The sequence below is a fragment of the Tachysurus vachellii genome, chromosome 5, assembly GCF_030014155.1.
Source record: "Tachysurus vachellii isolate PV-2020 chromosome 5, HZAU_Pvac_v1, whole genome shotgun sequence".
Lineage (NCBI taxonomy): Eukaryota > Metazoa > Chordata > Actinopteri > Siluriformes > Bagridae > Tachysurus > Tachysurus vachellii.
The window spans coordinates 5137501-5158238 of record NC_083464.1 but is presented as its reverse complement, the minus strand read 5'-3'; the positions used below and the strand labels follow the sequence as shown (position 1 = coordinate 5158238).

Sequence of the window (20738 nt, the reverse complement as noted above, 5' to 3'; positions counted from 1 at the left end):
ATTGTGATGCACATGTGTGTCATAATTTTGTGCATTTTGCGCTGTGCGTTATGAATTCTTAAAATGAAGAATTACAAGTAGTGTATATAACACATTATAACAAAAATAGTAAAAAAAACAAGCTTTTGCATACTACATTATAAGATCTTTCTTTTAATTGTAAAAATTACAATTATAAGGGCAACACATACAATGAATTATATATGAATTCATTAATTCATGTTATAATGCATTTATGAGACATTATACGCATAGTAATAATTATTTAGGAAAAGGAAGTTTTGCTTCTTTGTTTCTTTATAATGCATTATTATTATAATAAGCAATATAATTTATAATTTACATGAATAAGTAAATGTATATGATGGCTTATAAATACATTATTACATGACATGAATGCATTTCTAGATTATTATTAATATAGACTTCACAGAAAGTCTTACTGAACTTGTCAGCGTGTCTACAACTGAAAGTAAGAATTACTGAATTACTTTAGTATTACATATAATGTGTTATAAACACTACTTATAACCATTGCTATAAACTAATACCATTAATGCTGAATGTGTTTCAGGGTTATAAATGCATTATAACTCATTATAACTGTATTTGCAGATCATAATGATTTCATGACCTGAAGGCTCTTTTCATGAGAAGATCCGTCTGACTTCAGGCTCTCGACGTTATTTAAAGGCTTCGGTCCCAGAAGACTGTAAACCTTCTTTTCTTCAGGTCACATCACATTTCCATGTTTATTATCTTCCAATAACCACATCACCATGTTGGGTTTTATTCCTCTTACACCACAGCAATTTGCTAAGGATTGTTTTTTATGTTTATTAAATAACTTTAAATGTAAATATTATCCATGTTTATTTACATTTAATCTTAATGTTCAGAAAAAAACAATTTAGTTCGTGTTATCACATAGACATTAGCAGCTCTACATCATCACACCCTCGCTTTCTCTCGGAGAACGGAAAACCACAACATTCCTCTCTCCTGAAGGCTTCCTCTGGTAGTGTCCACCACACCAGCCTCTGTGAATTTTCTGTTACTATAGAAACCATAATGTAAAACTGGGTTTTGAATCACAGCTGCAACTCCTGTCAGAACTGCTTTCTATGAACATCAGGTTATAACGCAGTTGTAAGGCATTATAAACATTTTTACAATTTTACTATACACACACACACACACACACACACACACACACACACACAAACACACACACACAAACACACACACACACACACACACACACACACATATATATATATATATATATATATATATATATATATAGAGAGAGAGAGAGAGAGAGAGAGAGAGAGAGAGAGAGAGAGAGAGTTATAACGTGTTATAACTCAGAGATATAATCAGAAACTTGCAGCAAAAAAATTTTACCACCTCAGATAAAGGAACTCATTCATGTTTGTTTACAACAGCACATTTGCTTAATCTAAACTTTATAATGCATTATAAACACTACTATGTCTTAACGAATAATTATACTGATTTATATTATGCCTTTGAATGCATTATACCAAGTTATGAACATATTAATGTCTATAATGATTACAATACTATGTTATAATGCTTACATAAGGCATTGTTCATGTATGAATAGTTGCATTATGAATGCAAATTATGAAAGTAGTATGAAAGTAATAGAAAGCATACTTGTTTTTTTTTTTGCACTTAAACCACATCATTTTAAATACTTTATATTCAATGATCCACCATTATATCATTATAACATGATCATTGACACTAAATAATTCAAATCTACTTTGAAGCCTTAAACAAATTAAACACCATGAACTAAAATGTCGAATAAAACATTTCTAATGGTGTTTTGTATATTAACAGAGTTAAGGTTTTTCCTGGTGTGCTTTATATATGTCATTTGAGAATGGTTTGCAAAATAAACTGCTTGCTGGCAAAGATCTTCATCACCCATGCATCTGTACTAGGGCTGAGAGTCATTGCATGTGACTGGAAAAAAAAAACAGATGTGGTCATTCCATGTGAGCATGCTCTAGGTCCACATAGAACCATTCTGTGATTATAAAGAACCCCTACGCTTCAGGCAGAGAGTGACAGACACATATAGAAATCTGACATACATCTGATTTCTTTCATGATCCTTCTGTCATCTTAATAAAAAAAATAATAATGATTTCACAGAAAAATACTTCACAATGGTTTAAAAACGATTTAAACCAGTTTTGAATTAAAGGCATGTCGCTGAAATCAGCACTTTTTTTTTTTTACAAGTCAAAAACATTACTATAGTGTTCAGTGTCTAATTATTTAAAAAAAAAAAAAAAACTTTCCCTTTCATGGTTCAGTGCACTATATTAATGAGGTCAGTGATTATGTTAATTGGGCAAATTGTTTACGGCATATTTTAATTAGTTCTCTGTGTTCGATTCTAATCAAGAGCTTCAAAATAAACTTTCTTTGGATGCCTGATATAGTGTTATTTTACATATCGTAGCATTTCAGGATAAATCATTTTCTTCTAGTTGTAGGTACAGATAGGGATAATGTGTGATGAAAGGAAAAAAAAAATATATGCATGATGTAGTAAGATTCTGTAAAGGATCAGTGAGTGTGTGATGTAAAGTCGTCTGATGCTGTAAAACAAAGGGCTGATTTTCAGTGTGGAGAGCAAAAATGTGGCAAACAAGACATAGTAAATGTATTTGTTAATCTGGATCCCGGGGATTTAACCATGCATTTCTTATAAATTCGTACTAATGTTTGTCCAGTGAAGCACACAGAGACACGAAACATGCTGTTTTTATAAAGTGCATTAAGTTTACAAATTACTCCCCTAACAAATAACCATTCCAGGCACTATTTGAAGTGCCATTATCCGAGTGTTCCAATCTACTGCTTCACCTCCAGATTTTATCATTTATTATACTGATGAGATGCAATTAAAAGAGCAGATGTCCACAAGCTGCCTCATCTGTGACGGGTAAATAAAATACCGTCTGACGTAATGAGACGACATGAAAAAAAAGCCATGAGAGAAATGTTTGTCTATAGAGAGCTCGCTTCTGATGAAAGAACAGGTAAAGAAACTCAGTGCATTGTGCTATTCCTTTTCATTTCGTTCCTTACAACACGGAGCGTCATCACATCCTATGTGTAAGGAAAGGTCAAGCGTCTGTGTTGAAGAAAATAAACACAGAAATCTCTAAGCTATACCACATATATCATGATATTGTTTCATATGCTAATGTGTGTATATGCATTATTCACAGACACAATGCATAAATGTGAGTTAACATATGGCACTGATTTCCTAGATACAAAGACACAGGGACACCTATTTCTTCTTTCTATCTCTTGACATGACGACATATAGTGTGAACATCACTGCAAGAAGTCTACACCCTTGTCACAAACAACTAATTGGAATGACCCCATTTAGCAACACTGTCAAGGGAACACGACAACACACACTTGTGAGTGCCTTCACCAATCTTCTGTGGTCCAAGCGTAATGACACGACTGATGTTGGAGAGATCATAAAAAACCCTTATGACTCATGTTAGTTGACGGCTCTTTCTTTAGCCGTGCGAACCCAAGATTTGTTGTGGAGAATGAAAACAAACAAAAAAAAGAATCGTTATTGATATTTTATAGTTGGACACACACACACACACAGACAGAGTTATATTATAAGCATTTGGATTCTATTTAATTTGTTTGGATTCCGATGTTTTTATTACTGATCTCTAGTTGATTCGTTACCAATCCTTTATGTGGTTTTAATAACTAGCATTCTGCTTTTGATTTAAAACTGCTTTTAATATGGATGTATTTAATTAATTAGCAACAGTCATTGACTATTCTCTATACCACTAATCTCAAACACATTGGTGTGATTTTAGTACTTTATTGCACACACTGCTTTTCTTCCCTCTATGAACAATTGAATAATTAAAAATCGAATATTTCTTCTGTGCTGACGTCAAGACTTCTCCATGGTAGGAATTTTGTTCGTGAAGAGAAGGTAAACGGGTGAATCCACTTTGGTGACTTTTCTAAAAAGATTTGGCGAGTGTCCTGAAAATGTGTACACTCCAAACCGACAGACCTGGTGTCAGCCAAAGGTCAGAAATAAGTAAGAGGCCAGAAATGCCAGCTAGCTTTAGTTTTCAGTGGAGAAAATGATATGTAACTTCAAAAAAGTCACTGTATGTGCCATTCCTTTCTTTCTGCATTTATTTAATTTTTACTTTACAAAGTATTTATTTACTTACAAAGATACTTTGAACATATAGTATAATTTTATTACCATGACAATGTATGTATTAATGAGTTAAATGCCCTTTCGTTATAATCTACTACAGCATTTTTTGTTTGTTTGTTTGTTTTGTTTTGTTTTGTTTTGTTTTGTTTTGTTTTGTTTTGTTTTGTTTTCAATGTTCATACATATTTGACCTTATTCCCTCCCGAGGTTTTATCCTTTCTACCACTTGGACAGCAAATTATCTATTTTACAAATTTCCAAAAATAAAATATTACATTTTTTTACATTTCAGATTTATTCTTTGATGTTATTTTCCAGATTTTGCAAGTAAAGTGAAGTTTATTAGGCAGCACTGTGCATAAGTGAGACCTGAGGCATGTACATTATCAGGTGTCATGTTACATCTCTCTCTCTCTCTCTCTCTCTCTCTCTCCCTCTCTCTCTCTCTCTCTCTCTCTCTCTCTCTCTCTCTCTCGCTCTCTCTTTCTCTCTCTCCCTCTCTCTCTCTCTCTCTCTCTCTCTCTCTCTCTCCTGTGCTCACATTGCTAACATTAACTGCAGCCATGTTGGGAAGTCAACACTGACTGTGTGCTAACCGCATGAACCGCGCTAGAGCTGTAATTGCTTCTTCGATAGAAAACACCCAACACACACACACACACACACACATACACACACACAACTGATGCCTCAACTGATGGGATAAATCTAGCTCGAGGTAATAGGCAACATTAAACCACTACACTAGTGTTGAAATAATTCTACTCTATAATAGAGTATTATATATTATAGAGTAACTAATGAATAATTGAAATATTACGTGTGGATGCAGGTATTTGTGTTTACGGTTACGGACATTGCTGTGTGTGTATTTATATTAGAACAGTATTTAGTGAAATGGTCATTTAAAAAAAAAAAGAAGGGAGTATGGAGTCATAGTTGGAGTCAGTTAATATAATCCTCTGGCTTTAGCCTAGAAATATAAAGCACATGATACATTGCGTGTGTTATAAAAGTGGGTGAAAACTCAATTAATGTCTATTTTTCCTTTCTTAAAAATTAAAAGTGACCCGTCACATTGCCTACAACATCCAACTAACTAAATAGAATATAAGGTGAGTTAAAGATCATTTTAAACCCACTAGCAACGTGATATTTTAATGTTGGAATACTTTTAAAAACAAACTTACTCAGCATTTTATTTTGGCATTTGCTTAATTCTACAATAACGCAAATAGCGACTGAAATTGTTTTAGTCCGAAAGCAGCTTTGTATTATTATCATGCGAGATACTGAATGTAGCCTAAACACCGACTTTTTCCATCTGGGAAACAAAATTAAGTGCAAAAAAACGATTTCTGGGATCCATAGTAACAAATTGTCGCTCGATATTGATCGAAGAAAAATAAAAATGTTATGTGAACGCAGACAACAGCAGAGAAACGAAAAGCGTATCATTCACGCACTCACACACACACACACACACACACACACGTGCGCGCGCACTTCATTGTATAGATCAATACATAACACTTTTTATTGCTAGTCTAACGGTGCATGAATGAAAATGTACCAGAACCTTAGAATAGATATAGAATGTTAAATAGAGTCGAACAATTCATTTTATTACCATCACTCACACATCTCAAGACCTAATAACCCGTGAAAAAGAGAATATGAATGTTACTGTGGGGGGAGAAAAAACATCACCTCACACATCATGCATTCGCACCGTATTCGTTATTACGGTTTGTTGTACCAATGCATTTTCTTTAAGTTAACATTTCTTTTTTTATTTTCCTTGCAACAATTTGCAGGCTTCCTTGCACATTTGTGCACACCCTTAACGGAGGTGAATGTAAACACTACAGGCTATAGTGCAACTTTTTTTTTAATTACTGCAGGCTCTATAACAATCTTAAATGAACAAATTGTGCAGTTACGCCAAGAAAGACTTACAATTAAACCCTCAGTGGCTTTCTAGAAGAGTTTATTTGGTGTGTTAGACGTTGTATAAGGTTAATTGGACAACGCTGATGGTAATTTATTAGGGATGATTTTAGAAGTAAACCGGAATTTTAAGAGTTAATGATTTTATGTAATCAAACGGCAGTGAAAATACGGTTGAAAAACTTAAAAACAAATGTAAAATGTTTCGGTGAATTAAAGTTACATATCAATTTATAATGTTCACACCTTATATGCTCTGGTTGTGTGTTTAGTATCGAGTTTAATTTGCACCATAGAGTTTTTCGTTTGTTTTGCGTTTTACACCCTGAGCTAAATTTAAAAATGTTAATAATAAATATCCCAATTTCACGCTTAGGCCTAAGGTTAAGGTTATTTTTGATCGTTATTATTATTTTTTCTTTGCATGCTAAAGTTGGAGACGTCTATTTGATGTGATCTCTGCCTAATGGGGCGCTCAAGCACGCAAAGCAAGCAAAGCAGTGAGGAACAAAAGCCCATAGCAGTGACTCACCCAGACTTCTGGCTTTAAGTGCAACCCACCCCCAACCCCCCACCCGTTCTCTCTCTCTCTCTCTCTCTCTCTCTCTCTCTCTCTCTCTCTCTCACACACACACACACACACACACACACCGCACGCACCACACACAGGAACAGTCACACGCACACACTTCTTTAAAACTATTGGATCAGGGCATAATTAGACATAACAATTAAGCAACGTCAGCAAATTAGCAGCGGCCAAGTTGATACTCCAGTCCAAATAAAATAAAATTCGTCACGACTTGTAGTTTTGCTTCAAATGTGGACATGACACTAGGGAGTCGATCGAATCATGCTTACCCTGAAATAGTAATAGAAAATGCAATTACTTAAAAATAATAATTCGTCTTGCTGAATTAGGTGATGCAAACAAAGAAGGGGCGATGCGATCTGATGCAATTACCCTCCAGTCCTGAGCAGACTCGAGACAGCTTACATTGTGTCCTGGATTGAATTGTGTGAATGATTTGCATTGTGATGATTTGTAGTTTGGGGTTTAGATGTTAAGGGTTAAATTTGTTATTTCACATTTACATCGCTATTTCACAATATTTAATATAAGCGACAAATCGTTTAGCTCCTGCATAACTTTCAGAAAAAATATATATATATATATTTTAATAACAACTTCATAGTTTGAAAGTTGAAAATGTTTTTTTTTTTGTTTTTTTTTTTACTATTTATCATTTCAGTAAGTCTTATGTTTCCTTTTCTTTTTGAGTGCACATGTTTGAGAAAACAAAAAAAAAAGGCATTTTGAATGTTGTACGTTTAATTCTTTAATATTGTACGAAATTGTAACCAAACATTATTTGGAAAACTAAATTTTACATACCCTACCAAACGCATTTCTCCATAAATACCGATAAGGCCTATATGTCTATAACATGAGTTACCGGATCCTTTACATGCGGATAAATATGGAAAACTGAACCGTAATACAGGTCATCATTTCCTGCAAAGTGGCATTGCAATAGACAGGATTGGTTTTTTTTTTTTTGTTTTTTTTTTTATATTTTTTATATCACTTATACATAAACAAGATTGACACGTTTCAGGCTTTCACTACACAATTTATCGACATGACATTAAATAACAACAATTGTGCTACTCAGACTGGACTTTAGACGAAATGTTGCACTGGATACAAAAGCACATTAATACTAATAGTCGGTTAGGTAAACGTGTAGACGGTATAATACTGAGTAATTCACATTTGGTACACATTAACTATAACATTCTCCATTTTCAGTCAAGGCTAAATCATCGCAATATTCGTAAAGCCATCTCATTTTTCCATATATCTAGGGACCACATTTTTTTTTCACAAATTCCCTTAAACTGTATTATGACTATTTACAAAATAAAAATATTACATTTTAAACTAGGTAAATCTTTATGTACAAAAAAGGCAGGGTTTTTGTGGACCTGCGTGTAGCATGCAACTGATCCCCGGTGAGCAGTCTCTCCCAAAAAAGAAAAAGGATAAAAAAGAATTAAAAAAAAATGAAATGAAAATTAAAAAATATATGTATATTAAGGAAAGACGTTTTAGTCTATTGTTGTCGGCCTCGCACCGCGTCCATGCACTCATTTCATTCTGCTATATAGCCAGAAAACAATCGGAGTTCTCCATTTTATTTCTCTCTTCCTCTAAGAGTTCTTGCAAACAGGCTGATTGTTTTCATTTCCAAGCAGTCTTACAATCTGCAGTCTTTTTTATTTTGTTGTTGCTGCTGTTGAAAATATTTACACGTACCATTCGTTAAAATTTGAGGCCAGGGTGGAGGTGGTGGTGTGGTGAACGGTGGAGGAGGCTGAAGGCGATATGGAGCTGCTGCCCTGGTTCTCTGTGGATGGAGAGACGATGGTAGGAGGAGTAGAGGACTCGTAGCCCGAGCTGGCTGCTGGAGACGGCTGTGAGCCCTGAGACGTCGACTCGTGAACCTGAAATTAAAATAACAGGGAATATGTAAATTCATAAACATGCTAAATATTTTTTTTTAAATAAATATATATATTTTTTTTAAAGAAACTGACTTTAAATACAAACTTCACGGTAGTGAGACGATACTTAATAAATAAATAAATAAATAAATAAATAAATAAATAAATATTTTTTAGACTAATTTAAATGTTAAAGTATAAAACCATATATATTTGTTAAATAATTGTTTTTTCTTTCTTCTTTTTTTTCTCATTTTATTATGCAAGAGAAATCATAATTAACTGGGACTAAGAAGAAAGCCTAATCTTTTAAGCTTTCCCTAACACTTCTCTCCATAACGACTCCGTAGAATTGTATCTCTCCCCCTCTATCTCTCTCTCTAAAACACACTCTCACTATGCAAATAAGACTCCAGAAAAAGAAAGGAAAAAATACAGCCGAAAAAATGCAGAATGAAAAATACATATAAATACCTGCATTTATCGCAATTGTTTTTACATACCTTCATGTGTTTCCGGAGGGAGCTGGGATGTGTGTATGATTTGTCGCACATTTTGCACAGATATGGTTTATCTGACGTGTGGACGTGCATGTGTTTCTTTCGGTCGCTGCTGTTAGCAAACCGCCTGTCACAGCCGTCAAACTCACACTTAAAAGGTTTTTCACCTACAGACCAAAAGCGTAAAAAACAAGCAAACAAAAAAATACAATCAGTTTATTTTTCATTCAGAATAATGGGTTTTTTAAATGCATGGCAAAGCGTATCTATGGTATTAAATGCTACAAGTAATTTTACTGTAAGAAGTAAGTATAAGCTTTAATTTTTTTTGCGACTTTACACTGCACACTTTAATATTAAAATCTAAATAAACAAAACCATAATATTTAAAACTACACCTTTAATGATGTTGATACATTAGTAATTTATAATAAACGTATAATAAATATAAATGTAATAATAGCTAATTAAAATAAATCTTCTAAGCAAGAGGTCTTCATAAGACTTCTAAATTAAATTCAATTTAGACTTCAGATGTAAAAATAATCAGTTATAAATAATTAAAAAGTAATATATAACCAACATATAACATTATTACAATAATGCTACTTATTATTATTATCATCACTATTGACATATAATTGCGTTTGCTAATCAGCTTCAATAATAATAATAATAATAATAATAATAATAATAATAATAATAATAATAATAATAATAATAATAATAATAAATCTATGTTACCTGTGTGCGTTCTCTTGTGGATTTTCAGGTTTTCTGATCGAGCAAACACTTTGCCACAGCCTGGAAACGGACACGGAAACGGTTTCTCTCCGGTGTGCACTCTAATATGGTTGACGAGCTTATATTTGGCCTTGAACGGTTTTCCTTCCCGTGAGCATTCTTCCCAAAAACAGACATGATTTGACTGTTCGGGTCCGCCGACATGCTCCACGGTCAGGTGAGTGACGAGCTCGTGCATGGTACTGAAAGTTTTGTTGCAGGACTTTTTCGGGTTGCTGAGCTGCTCCGGTTCGATCCATTTACAGATGAGCTCTTGCTTGATCGGTTGCCTCATGTAACGGAAGAAGGCACCGGCACCGTGATGTGCAGCCATGTTCATGTTTACGGGGCCGTAGCCGTGTAGCTGCGTTGAGGCATAGTGTGGATCGGACCTAGGGCTCGCCACGTGTCCGTACTGTTCAGCACGACCGTACACATCGCCGGAAAAACCCAGACGCATCTGACCGTTCACCACACTTGAAGCGGATGCGTGTGTCGCTGCTTGCTCGTGCAGTCCTGGGAAAAGCAGGTGCCCGGCGGCGTCCGAGTGCCCGTGTGGCCCCGCGAAGCTTCCGGCGGCAGAAGCGAAAAGGCTGTGTTGCGCGCCTGTCGCGTCTCCAAAGCCCCGGTTCCTGAAGAGAAAGTCCCTAGTGGAATTGAACGCCGCAGCTGCCGCCGTGGAGTAGGAACCAACGTGGGTCGCGTGGTGATGGTGATGGTGGTGGTGTCCCAGGGCGGCCGCGGCCGCGTACCCGGCGGGTGCCTGCGAGGAGAACGCTGCCTGACCGGCGGAGCCGAGCTCATGCGAGCCGTGGTTGATTTTGAACGCGCCCATGCCGTCTGCGAACGGATTGATCCCCAAAGCTACTTCTCGGTCCGCCACTTCGCCCGCTGAGTGATGTCTGGAGGAACCGAAAGTAGTCACTCCGATCGCCGGATACTGTGCTCCCGCGTCCAAGAGCATCTTTAGCCCGCAACAGGAGCAGACTGAGAGAAATCACGCACAAGTCAAGAGCAACTCTATAACAACTGTCTCTGCTGGGGTTATTTTTCTTTGACTTAATGCAACCCAAGCAAACTCCAGTCTCCTGTTTACTTCTATTCACTTTTTTTAAGTGGCGAGGGAAAATATTTCCCCCCAAGTCCAGCTCATCCGACGATGCGCGCGTGCAAAAATCACGCGCGATTATTGTTGTCTCTGTCCTTTCTGCAGGTTTATCTTCTTCCCAAACTTTTCACCTCCTCCTCCGCGAGTCGAGCTGCTTCGGACTGATAGTCGCAATCATTCCTGCAGATAAATGAATTGAAAAGACAACACACAGTCCACCCCTGATGAATGGGGAGGGGAGGGGAAGGGAGCTGGGGGCAGCACGTGACCCCCGTGCGTGGCCGGTCATTGGTGAGCGTAAGCTTCTTTTCAACTACCCCTCCTTTTACTAACATTCACCTTTACCAAATAACAGAGCGAGCTTCATCAGCGCCGGCCCGATTGGTCGGTTTACATCATCAATCTGCGGTATATTGTATATAGTGAGGAGGCAGACTGACTGTTGATTTCACCATGAAATTCATGAAAAAAAAGAAGTCAGAATTTGGGGGATGCTTAAGCCTAGAGTGCGAGTTTTTTTTTTTTTTTTCACTAGGTTTTTCCCCTATACAAATCTGTAAGGCATGTAAACAAAAACACAGTTATTATTATTATTATTATTATTATTATTATTATTATTATTATTATTATTATTATTATTTTATTATTATTATTTTATTATTATTATTATTATTATTATTATTATTATTATTATTATTATTATTATAAAAAATAGGAGAAATTAAGACAAAGGCGAAGCTCTTAAACAATGTCAGATGTTTTTCATAAAATAAGTTGATAGTGTTATGATGTTGAGTTACTTTCGTCATTGTGATCCATTTTAAATTCCGTTTTGCATTAAAAACATCAGCTACGGAAACCAAGAACACTATTCAGACATGGGGTTACTTTTTAAAACAGACATACATTTATAAGCTTTTTTTTTTACTGGTTTTTGTTTTATAGTTTTATCGGCATGTTTAAACGCCGTCACTTTCATAAAATATCTGTCCATGCTTTAGGCTAATATAGCAAAACTCCAGTATTGGGACGTTGCGTGGAAAAAAAAAAGTTGTGGCTTGTCGAAGTTATCAAGTGGGATTTGCGGTACTCTCACCGCAGGAAACTCCGCGCGGCTGCAGTTCAAAGCCATACGAGCCATGAAAATCAAATCCGGACTGCAGCTCTGCTCCGTACATTTTCCACCTCATTCCAGAGAGAGAGAGAGAGAGAGAAAGAGAGAGAGAGAAAGCGAGAGAGAGGGAGAGAGAGAGAGAGAGAGAGAGAGAGAGAGAGAGAGAGAGAGAGAGTTCTTGAAATGAAATTTTTGTTTGAGGGTGCTTTTAGAAAGAAATATGGATGGTGCCTCTTCAACAGGTGGAACACGGTAAGGCAAAGGCCAAAGTTACTGAGCTCCAAACGGTCAAGGGGTTTGGCTGCTGGAAATGACGTCAGAACAGACCATTGTCAGATAAGCAAAAGACTTGTTGCATATAATTGCATGTGGGTTTTGTTGTTAGTTAAAAAAGATGTAGACTCGTATTTCATATCGGAAAGTATTGAAATTATAAACAAAGGATTTAGTCGCGTTGCAATTACTAAAATCCAGAAATCTCTCCGTTGGTTGAATAAGATCAATGTTTCAGACTGGGATGCGTGTAAAAAGTGTAATTCCATTTGCTATTATCAATATGTGTTCCCTATTAATAATAATAATAAAACAAATCATCAGTACATGAAATAAATCAATTACTGAACGTGGATTTGTTACATCTTTTAACATTCTACAGTCCGTTTTCTGTTACTTTTCAGTTTTTATACGCAAAAATTAGTTTTCATAATCCACACTATAGGTGTGTTTTTTATTTAGAAACCAAACAACAACAGAAACACCTGGATATATATATATATATATATATATATATATATATATATATATATATATATATATATATATATATATATATATATATAAATTTGGGACAAGCAAGTGGAGGTAAGCTTTTCTTTATGCGTCATAATTCAAGTGATGTTTACTTGTTTTTAGCATGAGATCGTCTGGAGTTGTCACTAATGTCCTGATGGATCAATCTGAGAATGTTCCCTGGAGAATTAAGAATTACAATTTACTTAGATCAATTATTAAACACGCATTAAAGCACTACTAATCGTGGACGTGTGTGAGTGTGACTGGAGTGTAAATGAAGAATTTTGCATTTTATGGCTAAAATTCTTACAATAATAAAATAAACACTGCATAACTAGTGGTTGTTGGTTGGTGCTATAGTTAAATGCTGTGAAACGTTATCTTCATCTTACATTTTATTATTTATGCGCTCAGGTAAAACCAGCATCACGTTCTTAAAAGAAGTCATCTTAAATCCCGTATCAAGGTAACCTAAATCCATAATGGACATAAAAACGATCTTGTCAAGCTTATTAAGAGCCTATAGCAGCTTTTAAACCGGTTTACATTTCGCGACATTGGCCTCGAGCTTATGAAATGTTGGTGTGACATGTCAGAAGACATTAAAGGCCTCATCTCTCCTGGAGAGAAACAAATCAGTGAGTGATAGAGAGACCTGTATAATTCTCTCTCTCCAACAGTCCGCCCAATGCTTATGGAGATTTGCGCGTCTGCTATGTGACATGAATCTAATGGTAACTGTCTGACCCCTCAACCCCTTTGGGGTCACATCACACACAAACACACACACACACACACACACACACACACACACACACACACACACACACACAGAGTCTCTGTTTGATTTCATTAACACGGGCTACACACACCTAGTGAGCAAGAATAGACCATTCAATAAGGCGTTGATTATTAGATTATTTAATTAATTGAACCTAAAGTTTTTGTAGAAATTTGAAAAATAACTAAAAAAAAAAAACATTCAAAAAATAGGAGTTACATTTTTCTTAATTAATATCGAACTGCAACGTCACATAATAGGCTAATTATAAAAGAGTATAATAATTCACTATATCCATTATTTAATATGGTTCTATAAGCTACGTACCTGATTACATACACAGCTCCCATGGAATAAATAAATAAATAAATAAATAAATAAATAAATAAATAAATAAATCCAAGCTAAAAGTGTAATAAATACTCTATTATTTATGCTTCATAATATGTGTTGGGCCACATTTTACAGCCAACACTACACACACCGCATATTATGAATAATATAGTAATTTCCTGTTAATTAAGTCATCATAGATAAGTATGAGTGTATTTAAATGGTATTAAATGCATATATGTGCTGCGTTGCTCACCAACACTCACACTTATTAATATTTTAATTTCCTATTATTTAAGTCACAGTATACAACCAGGATAAGTGTTTTATGGATACCACGTGCAGCCACGTGCTAGCTTCTTGGTTAAGTCTCACATATAATAAGCAGATACAGTCAATACGATTTTATTTTCGAATATATTGTCATAATAGATAAGCTGTTTTGGAATACTGTGCATAACCATGTGTTGCCTGTTTGGCTAACTCCTCAGCCAAACATAATGGATAGTATTTTAATTTCCTATTTATTAAGCCACAACAGATAAGCAAAAGAAGTTGATTTGGGCTGCTCAATGCAGCCATGTGTTGCCTGCTTAGCTTTGCTGACCCTGCACACTCTTTCCTGATGAAGTGCCTCCTCCGGCGCTCATGATCCACTCTCGGACACAAACTAAATTACATCGGCTCATAACAACAGCTCTTTTACTACACGCTGCAAAACTGGAGTGTTTTTTACTTCTTTTTTTTTTTTTTTATTTTGGAGCATTTCAGAGACACTGATTCCTTTACGAAGCCGACGGAGCCAAATGGATGGGCAGCTGACACACAACAACAACAAACGTTGCTGCTTTATCTATTTCACATTTTCCACATTAGATTATGGTTATGCTATGGAAAGGTTGAGTTGAAATACTTTCCCTCATGCAGGATAACAAATGAGCACGTTAAAAAGGAATAAGACACCAGTAGCAAGCTGCGAGTAGTGTTAGATCGGAGGGTTAGTCTGAGAGCGACGTAAGCGAAAATCAGAAGCAACTTTGTTAATATAAAAAAAAAACCTACTGTATAGATCTTCCTTGCAGTCACGTGACGATTGCTTTGCTTTTTAGATGCAATTCTAGACATTGCACTTATATGTACAATAGCCTTTGCATAACAACAACAGAAAAAAAGTTTTTTTTTCACCCCAAGGCTCGGCGCAGGCGCTCTGGCTGCTTGCTGTCACTAGAAAACATTTTTTCCTTCTCCTTCACATTGGAAACTGTCACAAGTGACGTCAATCACAGAGCTCTGACCAATTAGAGCGCGGAATGATTGTTTAGCTCCGCGGGCTGCAGCGCCTGCCATGAATCTCCATTCAGTCTATCAAAGCGTCCCGCTGCTGCCTCTCAACCGAATGGGATCCCATGTAGGCAGATAGATAAGAACTAAACTTTAGCAAGTTTTATATATTTTTTTCCTCTCGTTTTGTATTTTTTCCCACCGCGATTAAAATATATTTGTCATCATCATCATTATTATTATTATTTTGCCTGCTGTCAAGTTATTCTAAAAAAGAAAATTAGGAGTAATGAGCGTGGATGCGTTGGGAAGCCCCGTGATGGACCCTGCGTTTTCCAAACGGAGCACGGCACTGAGATTAGTTGACTTGGCAGGGGCTCACCACCATCACCATCATCATCACCACCATACCCCTCAGAGCGTGACAGGCTTCCCGGGGTTTGGCGGGCACGCGCACTCAATGGCTCACGCGCACCCTGGGGAGATCACGGCGGAACCCCGCCTGGGGCCGAGTCCATTCGGGCCAGAACCCATGGGGCATTCGGCGGCCCTCAAAATCAGCCCAGCCCATCATTATCCCCACCACCACCACCACCACCATCACAATCATCATATCGCAGGCCACGGTGAAGTGGTCTCCAGTCCAACGGGAGCTTTCGGCCCGGTGCAGGCTGCGGCGACGGTCCCGTACTCCATGTCTCACGCGGCCCAGGCGTTATCCGCAGGTAGGGATTTCCTTATTCGCCGAGATTTGACAGCTCAAGGCGCCATGCCCGCGTTGACCGAGCAGACCTCTGGTTCCGCCTCTCACCACGGAGTGTTTGTCTCGACCACAGGTAGCTACCCGGGACACTATGGCCACCTTCACCCTGACGCCGGAGCGCATGCTCTCTTTCCTGGACTCCATCATGAGCATCCGTCCAACGGAGCACCGGGTGGCCAAGCCTCGAACGGACAAATAAGGCTAGGCTTACCGGGCGACATGTACGTCAGGACCGATCACTTGAGTCAAGTGGCGAACAACAGATCGGATCCGTTTGCAACATCTTCGCCTCTCCACGGTCTCAATCTGAACATGAACCTCAGTACTCACCATCACCATCATGGACACGGTGCATTTTTCCGTTACATGAGGCAACCGATCAAGCAAGAGCTCATCTGCAAGTGGCTGGAGCCAGAAAACTCGGCCAAGAAACTCTGCTCCAAAACTTACAGCACCATGCACGAACTGGTGACGCATGTGACCGTCGAGCACGTCGGCGGACCCGAGCAGGCGAATCATGTCTGCTTTTGGGAAGAGTGTCCGCGAGAAGGGAAACCATTTAAAGCCAAATATAAGCTCGTGAACCATATCAGAGTGCACACTGGAGAGAAACCGTTTCCGTGTCCGTTCCCTGGCTGTGGTAAAGTGTTTGCCCGGTCAGAAAACTTGAAAATCCACAAGAGGACGCACACAGGTTAGTTTTTATTTTCGTTTCTGTAGAGCGATTACTTCCTTTAACCGCAGCTCGCTTTATAGTAATCGTATTCACATTGCAACTCTAAGGTTAGTTTAGATTTATCGAGACATAAATACGAATGTTATTCAAAAATGTTATGCACGAACATTAATTTAGCTGTAAAAAAAGTGCAGTTTAAAGCATCTTTATCATTGTAGCTGGTAAGTTTTTTTTTTTACTATCACTATACTGTTAGATCTATTATTTTTGTATGTGTTATTATACTAATGTCCATACAGTCTGGGTGTTACACTAAATCACTGCCGTCATGAACCGAGAAAAAAAAAAAGCCAAATGAAAATTTCTTTACGCATTGCATCGTTTAGGAACGTGTGATTATCGAGGTGTCTCTGCATATGATGGAAGCTGAGTTTCTTTTGTATTGTGTATCTTTGAAGCTGAGGCATGTATTTTTTTATTGTTTGTTTTGTGGTGTGGGGCCTAGTCTGAGGAGTGTGTCCAAAAGTATTGCCTGTTGATAAAAAAAAAGTTAAGCTACAAATATTGCCTAAGGTCCTAATAGTCGTCTCTGTGAATGTAATGTTACTGAGTTCCATTTGCACCAGTTGATGTGCTTGATGAGATTCTTTTGTGCTTAATGTAGAGAAGGTGAGAGGGATATATTAACCCCTGGCTAGCTAGCCTATAGAAATGCTACTTACGCAGTCTTCATTAATATCATTATTTTTCCCGCAAGAAGACAGCCTTAGGATTAAAACATGTAGAAAATATATACATATTTTTTTAAAAATGCATACCACATATGCAAGATTGTCAACGATTGACTATGCAAGCAGCATGAATGGCCAAAGTCAAGTTAATTATTGCAGTAGTGATTAATGAAGGGTTACGCTTAAGGTCTTGATTAACGGTGATATGCAACAAGTCGTTCAAAGCTAAGAGCTAAAGGCCTTGAGTTCACTGCATACTATTTCTTGAATAATTTACATCACACAATCCATATTGTCAGAGTATTCACTCCTGACTGTTTATACTTTAATAAATTAGTAAAAACAGGGACAGGGCATATATGTTTGCTGCTTAACTTCTAATATTTAATATGGTCTGGTCTGCCCCCCCCATAAATAAATAAATAAATAAATAAATAAATAAATAAATAAATAAAAACAACAACAACAACAACAATAATAATAATAATGATAATAATAATAATAACAATAATAATAATTATTATTATTGTTATTATTATTATCGTTATTATTATTATTATTATTATTATTATTATTATTATTATTATTATTTTCTTTTTTTTCACATTATTTCAACATTAATTAAACTACAGGTTCCTTTATCCTAGCTATATCCTTAGACATTGTCAAATTTTCCCATATCCAGTTTTCTCCATGATTATTTTCCAACGTGGTGGAATCTGAATCTTTGCTTATGGTTGCAGTTTCCCAAGGGTGTCTTTCCTCGTTTCTCTCTTGTACTACACTAATAGCCTATAGCCTTGATTGGCTCTCTCAGCCCAACAGCTGAAGGTCAAATTTATATTCAACACGCAAGTTTAATTAGACAGCAGCAATTACATATTCTCATAAGCGGCTTGCGCTGCGGAACAAAAAAATATCAATGTCTTGTGGCTTGAATGTAATTAATTCAACTATTCATAGCCGCATAGTCGTCTTTTTGCAGAGTCCACGTTTTGCGTAAACTAAAATAAGCGCTTGATTTTATTTGGTTTTGCTATCTTTAATACTTTGTGGTGTTGTGATATACATTTTTTTGGCCCTGTTTGCATCAGACATCGTGCTCATATGCGTATGACAATGACAATTAGGAATTGCAAAAAGCAAAGGAAGCGCTTTCTGACCTGCTAATAACAACTGTGACACCAGGGTCCACTTCCACAGTTTGCTAACAGTCTAAATATCAGTCCCCAAGGGACAGAGATGTGAGGACAGATCTGTTCAGTCAATTACAGCCCACCATATAGGCCCAACATTTTAAGGGTGTTGGGATGTTGGTTGGTTGTACTGGTGCACACTGATATTCTTCATATTGTGTTGTAAAAATATTTTGTTTGACTTGTTGGACTAATAACACACACATAAACTAGTATATAAGCTGATTATTTTATTGCATAGAAAGCAAAATAAATAAAAAATACTTCAACTATAGTACTCAAATTGTGCTTATCAGCAATGAAAAAAATATTAAGTAAAATATTTTCCAATTATTTTTAAATACAGGCGAAAAGCCATTCAAGTGCGAGTTTGACGGATGTGATCGACGATTCGCCAACAGCAGCGACCGGAAGAAGCACTCTCACGTGCACACCAGCGACAAGCCGTACAACTGCAAAGTGCGCGGTTGTGACAAATCCTACACACACCCGAGCTCCCTGCGCAAACACATGAAGGTGCACTGCAAGTCGCCACCGCCTCCGAGCTCCGGCTATGAGTCCTCAACCCCGTCTCTCGTTTCTCCTTCGTCCGATTTGGGCCGAGACACTCTGTCGGGATCTCAGCCTGCCAATCTGAGCGAGTGGTACGTGTGTCACAGTTCGGGTCCCGGCGGCACACACACCCCGCCGAGCGGATCGTCCACCCCGGACCCTTCAGAGGGTCCACTGTATCAGAACTCCTGAAAACATGAGTTTCAAAACCGTGTGCTCGTGGCTACTTTTGTAAGACAGCCTCGGGCCATTTGAGAGTCAGTAAGGCAGTGTTAAATGGCCCCAATACACTGGCTCACTGACAGATACATGTCACAGCCAAACCACAAAACTGAGGTGGCCAACTTGTCCCCCACGTGGACTGAATTTGAACTATTATCACCACCAGTGTCCATTTTATTGTAATGGTGTACTGACCGGTCGCACACATTAAAACGCCCAGTGTTGTTTTCACACCTAGAGTGTTTATATTTGGATGCTGTAGAAGTTATTTCAACACTGTAAGATTTAATTTTACACTACAGGTGTTAATTAAATACCGCGTGTGTTCATTCAACACCAGGGATTGTCTGTGTATGCATAAAGATGTATTATTTTATAAAATTGTGATTTTTCGTTTTGTCTTCAATAAGCTCTTAATTTATTTTTGGAATTAGTATTAAATTTCATCTTCTTTTTTTATTGTATTATCGAACCAAAGTGCTTCAATATATATAAAAAACATGTACATATGTAAATTACAACGTTTTAATGTGTGTCAACATTAATTTTGTAAGGTCCAGTATTTTAGCTATTTTTAAATGTTTGCTACTATTGTTTGTAAAAAAAAAATATATATATATATATAAAATAATAATAATATTTGGTATTATTTGAATAATTCAAATTTCATAAAGACGTAGACAATATTCTCTTGTGTTTTATGCAGCCAATACAATTTGATGGTTATTGTATTTGATATGACATTTCATTTACTATTATTCACTGAGCAATGTGACCATATTTTGTGATTTTTGTAAACCTCGTCAACAATCCATTTTTATGAAAACACGAGACCTTAAAATGTGTACCGAAATGCCTTGTAAGTTGTCAGTAATTTGAATAAAATGTGTAAAATAATATGTAATAATAACGAGTAGCCTATATTCCACCTTCAAAGAAAATACATTTATAACAGTGTTATCGAGAAGGGACAAATTTATAAAATGAATGAATAAATAACTAACTAACTAAATAAATAAATAAATAGTTTTACACTCTAAGTCTTTAATTAATCAAATTAGTTTTATGCTTTATTGTGAAAATAACAGACAGAAAATAATCATACCAGCCCGATTTGTGTTAATATTTAGATTTTTTTTTTCTTTCTTTCTTTCTTTCTTTCTTTCTTTCTTTCT

The 20738-nt window shown here is 36.7% G+C and overlaps 2 protein-coding genes and 1 pseudogene across 3 annotated transcripts; 2 read left to right on the top strand and 1 right to left on the bottom strand.

The window, feature by feature from the left end:
- Positions 1-7683: 7683 nt before the first annotated feature.
- Positions 7684-15333, bottom strand: zic1 (zic family member 1 (odd-paired homolog, Drosophila)). 2 transcript variants are annotated; one of them, XM_060869577.1, is made up of 4 exons: positions 15205-15333; positions 9976-11302; positions 9235-9398; positions 7684-8731 (listed from the first exon to the last, which is right to left on the bottom strand). In XM_060869577.1, the coding sequence occupies exons 2-4, from the start codon at positions 10976-10978 to the stop codon at positions 8534-8536; spliced, it is 1365 nt and encodes a 454-aa protein (XP_060725560.1). In that variant the 5' UTR covers positions 10979-11302; positions 15205-15333; the 3' UTR covers positions 7684-8533. The 2 variants fall into 2 exon arrangements, with proteins under 2 accessions (XP_060725560.1, XP_060725561.1); XM_060869578.1 differs by lacking the exon at positions 15205-15333 and having other exon boundaries at positions 9976-11518.
- Positions 12336-20738, top strand: part of LOC132845434 (trichohyalin-like) — a 65111-nt pseudogene continuing 56708 nt past the window's right edge.
- zic4 (zic family member 4) lies at positions 15713-19916 on the top strand. The gene is made up of 2 exons (XM_060869572.1): positions 15713-16880; positions 19136-19916. The coding sequence occupies exons 1-2, from the start codon at positions 15713-15715 to the stop codon at positions 19531-19533; spliced, it is 1566 nt and encodes a 521-aa protein (XP_060725555.1). The 3' UTR covers positions 19534-19916.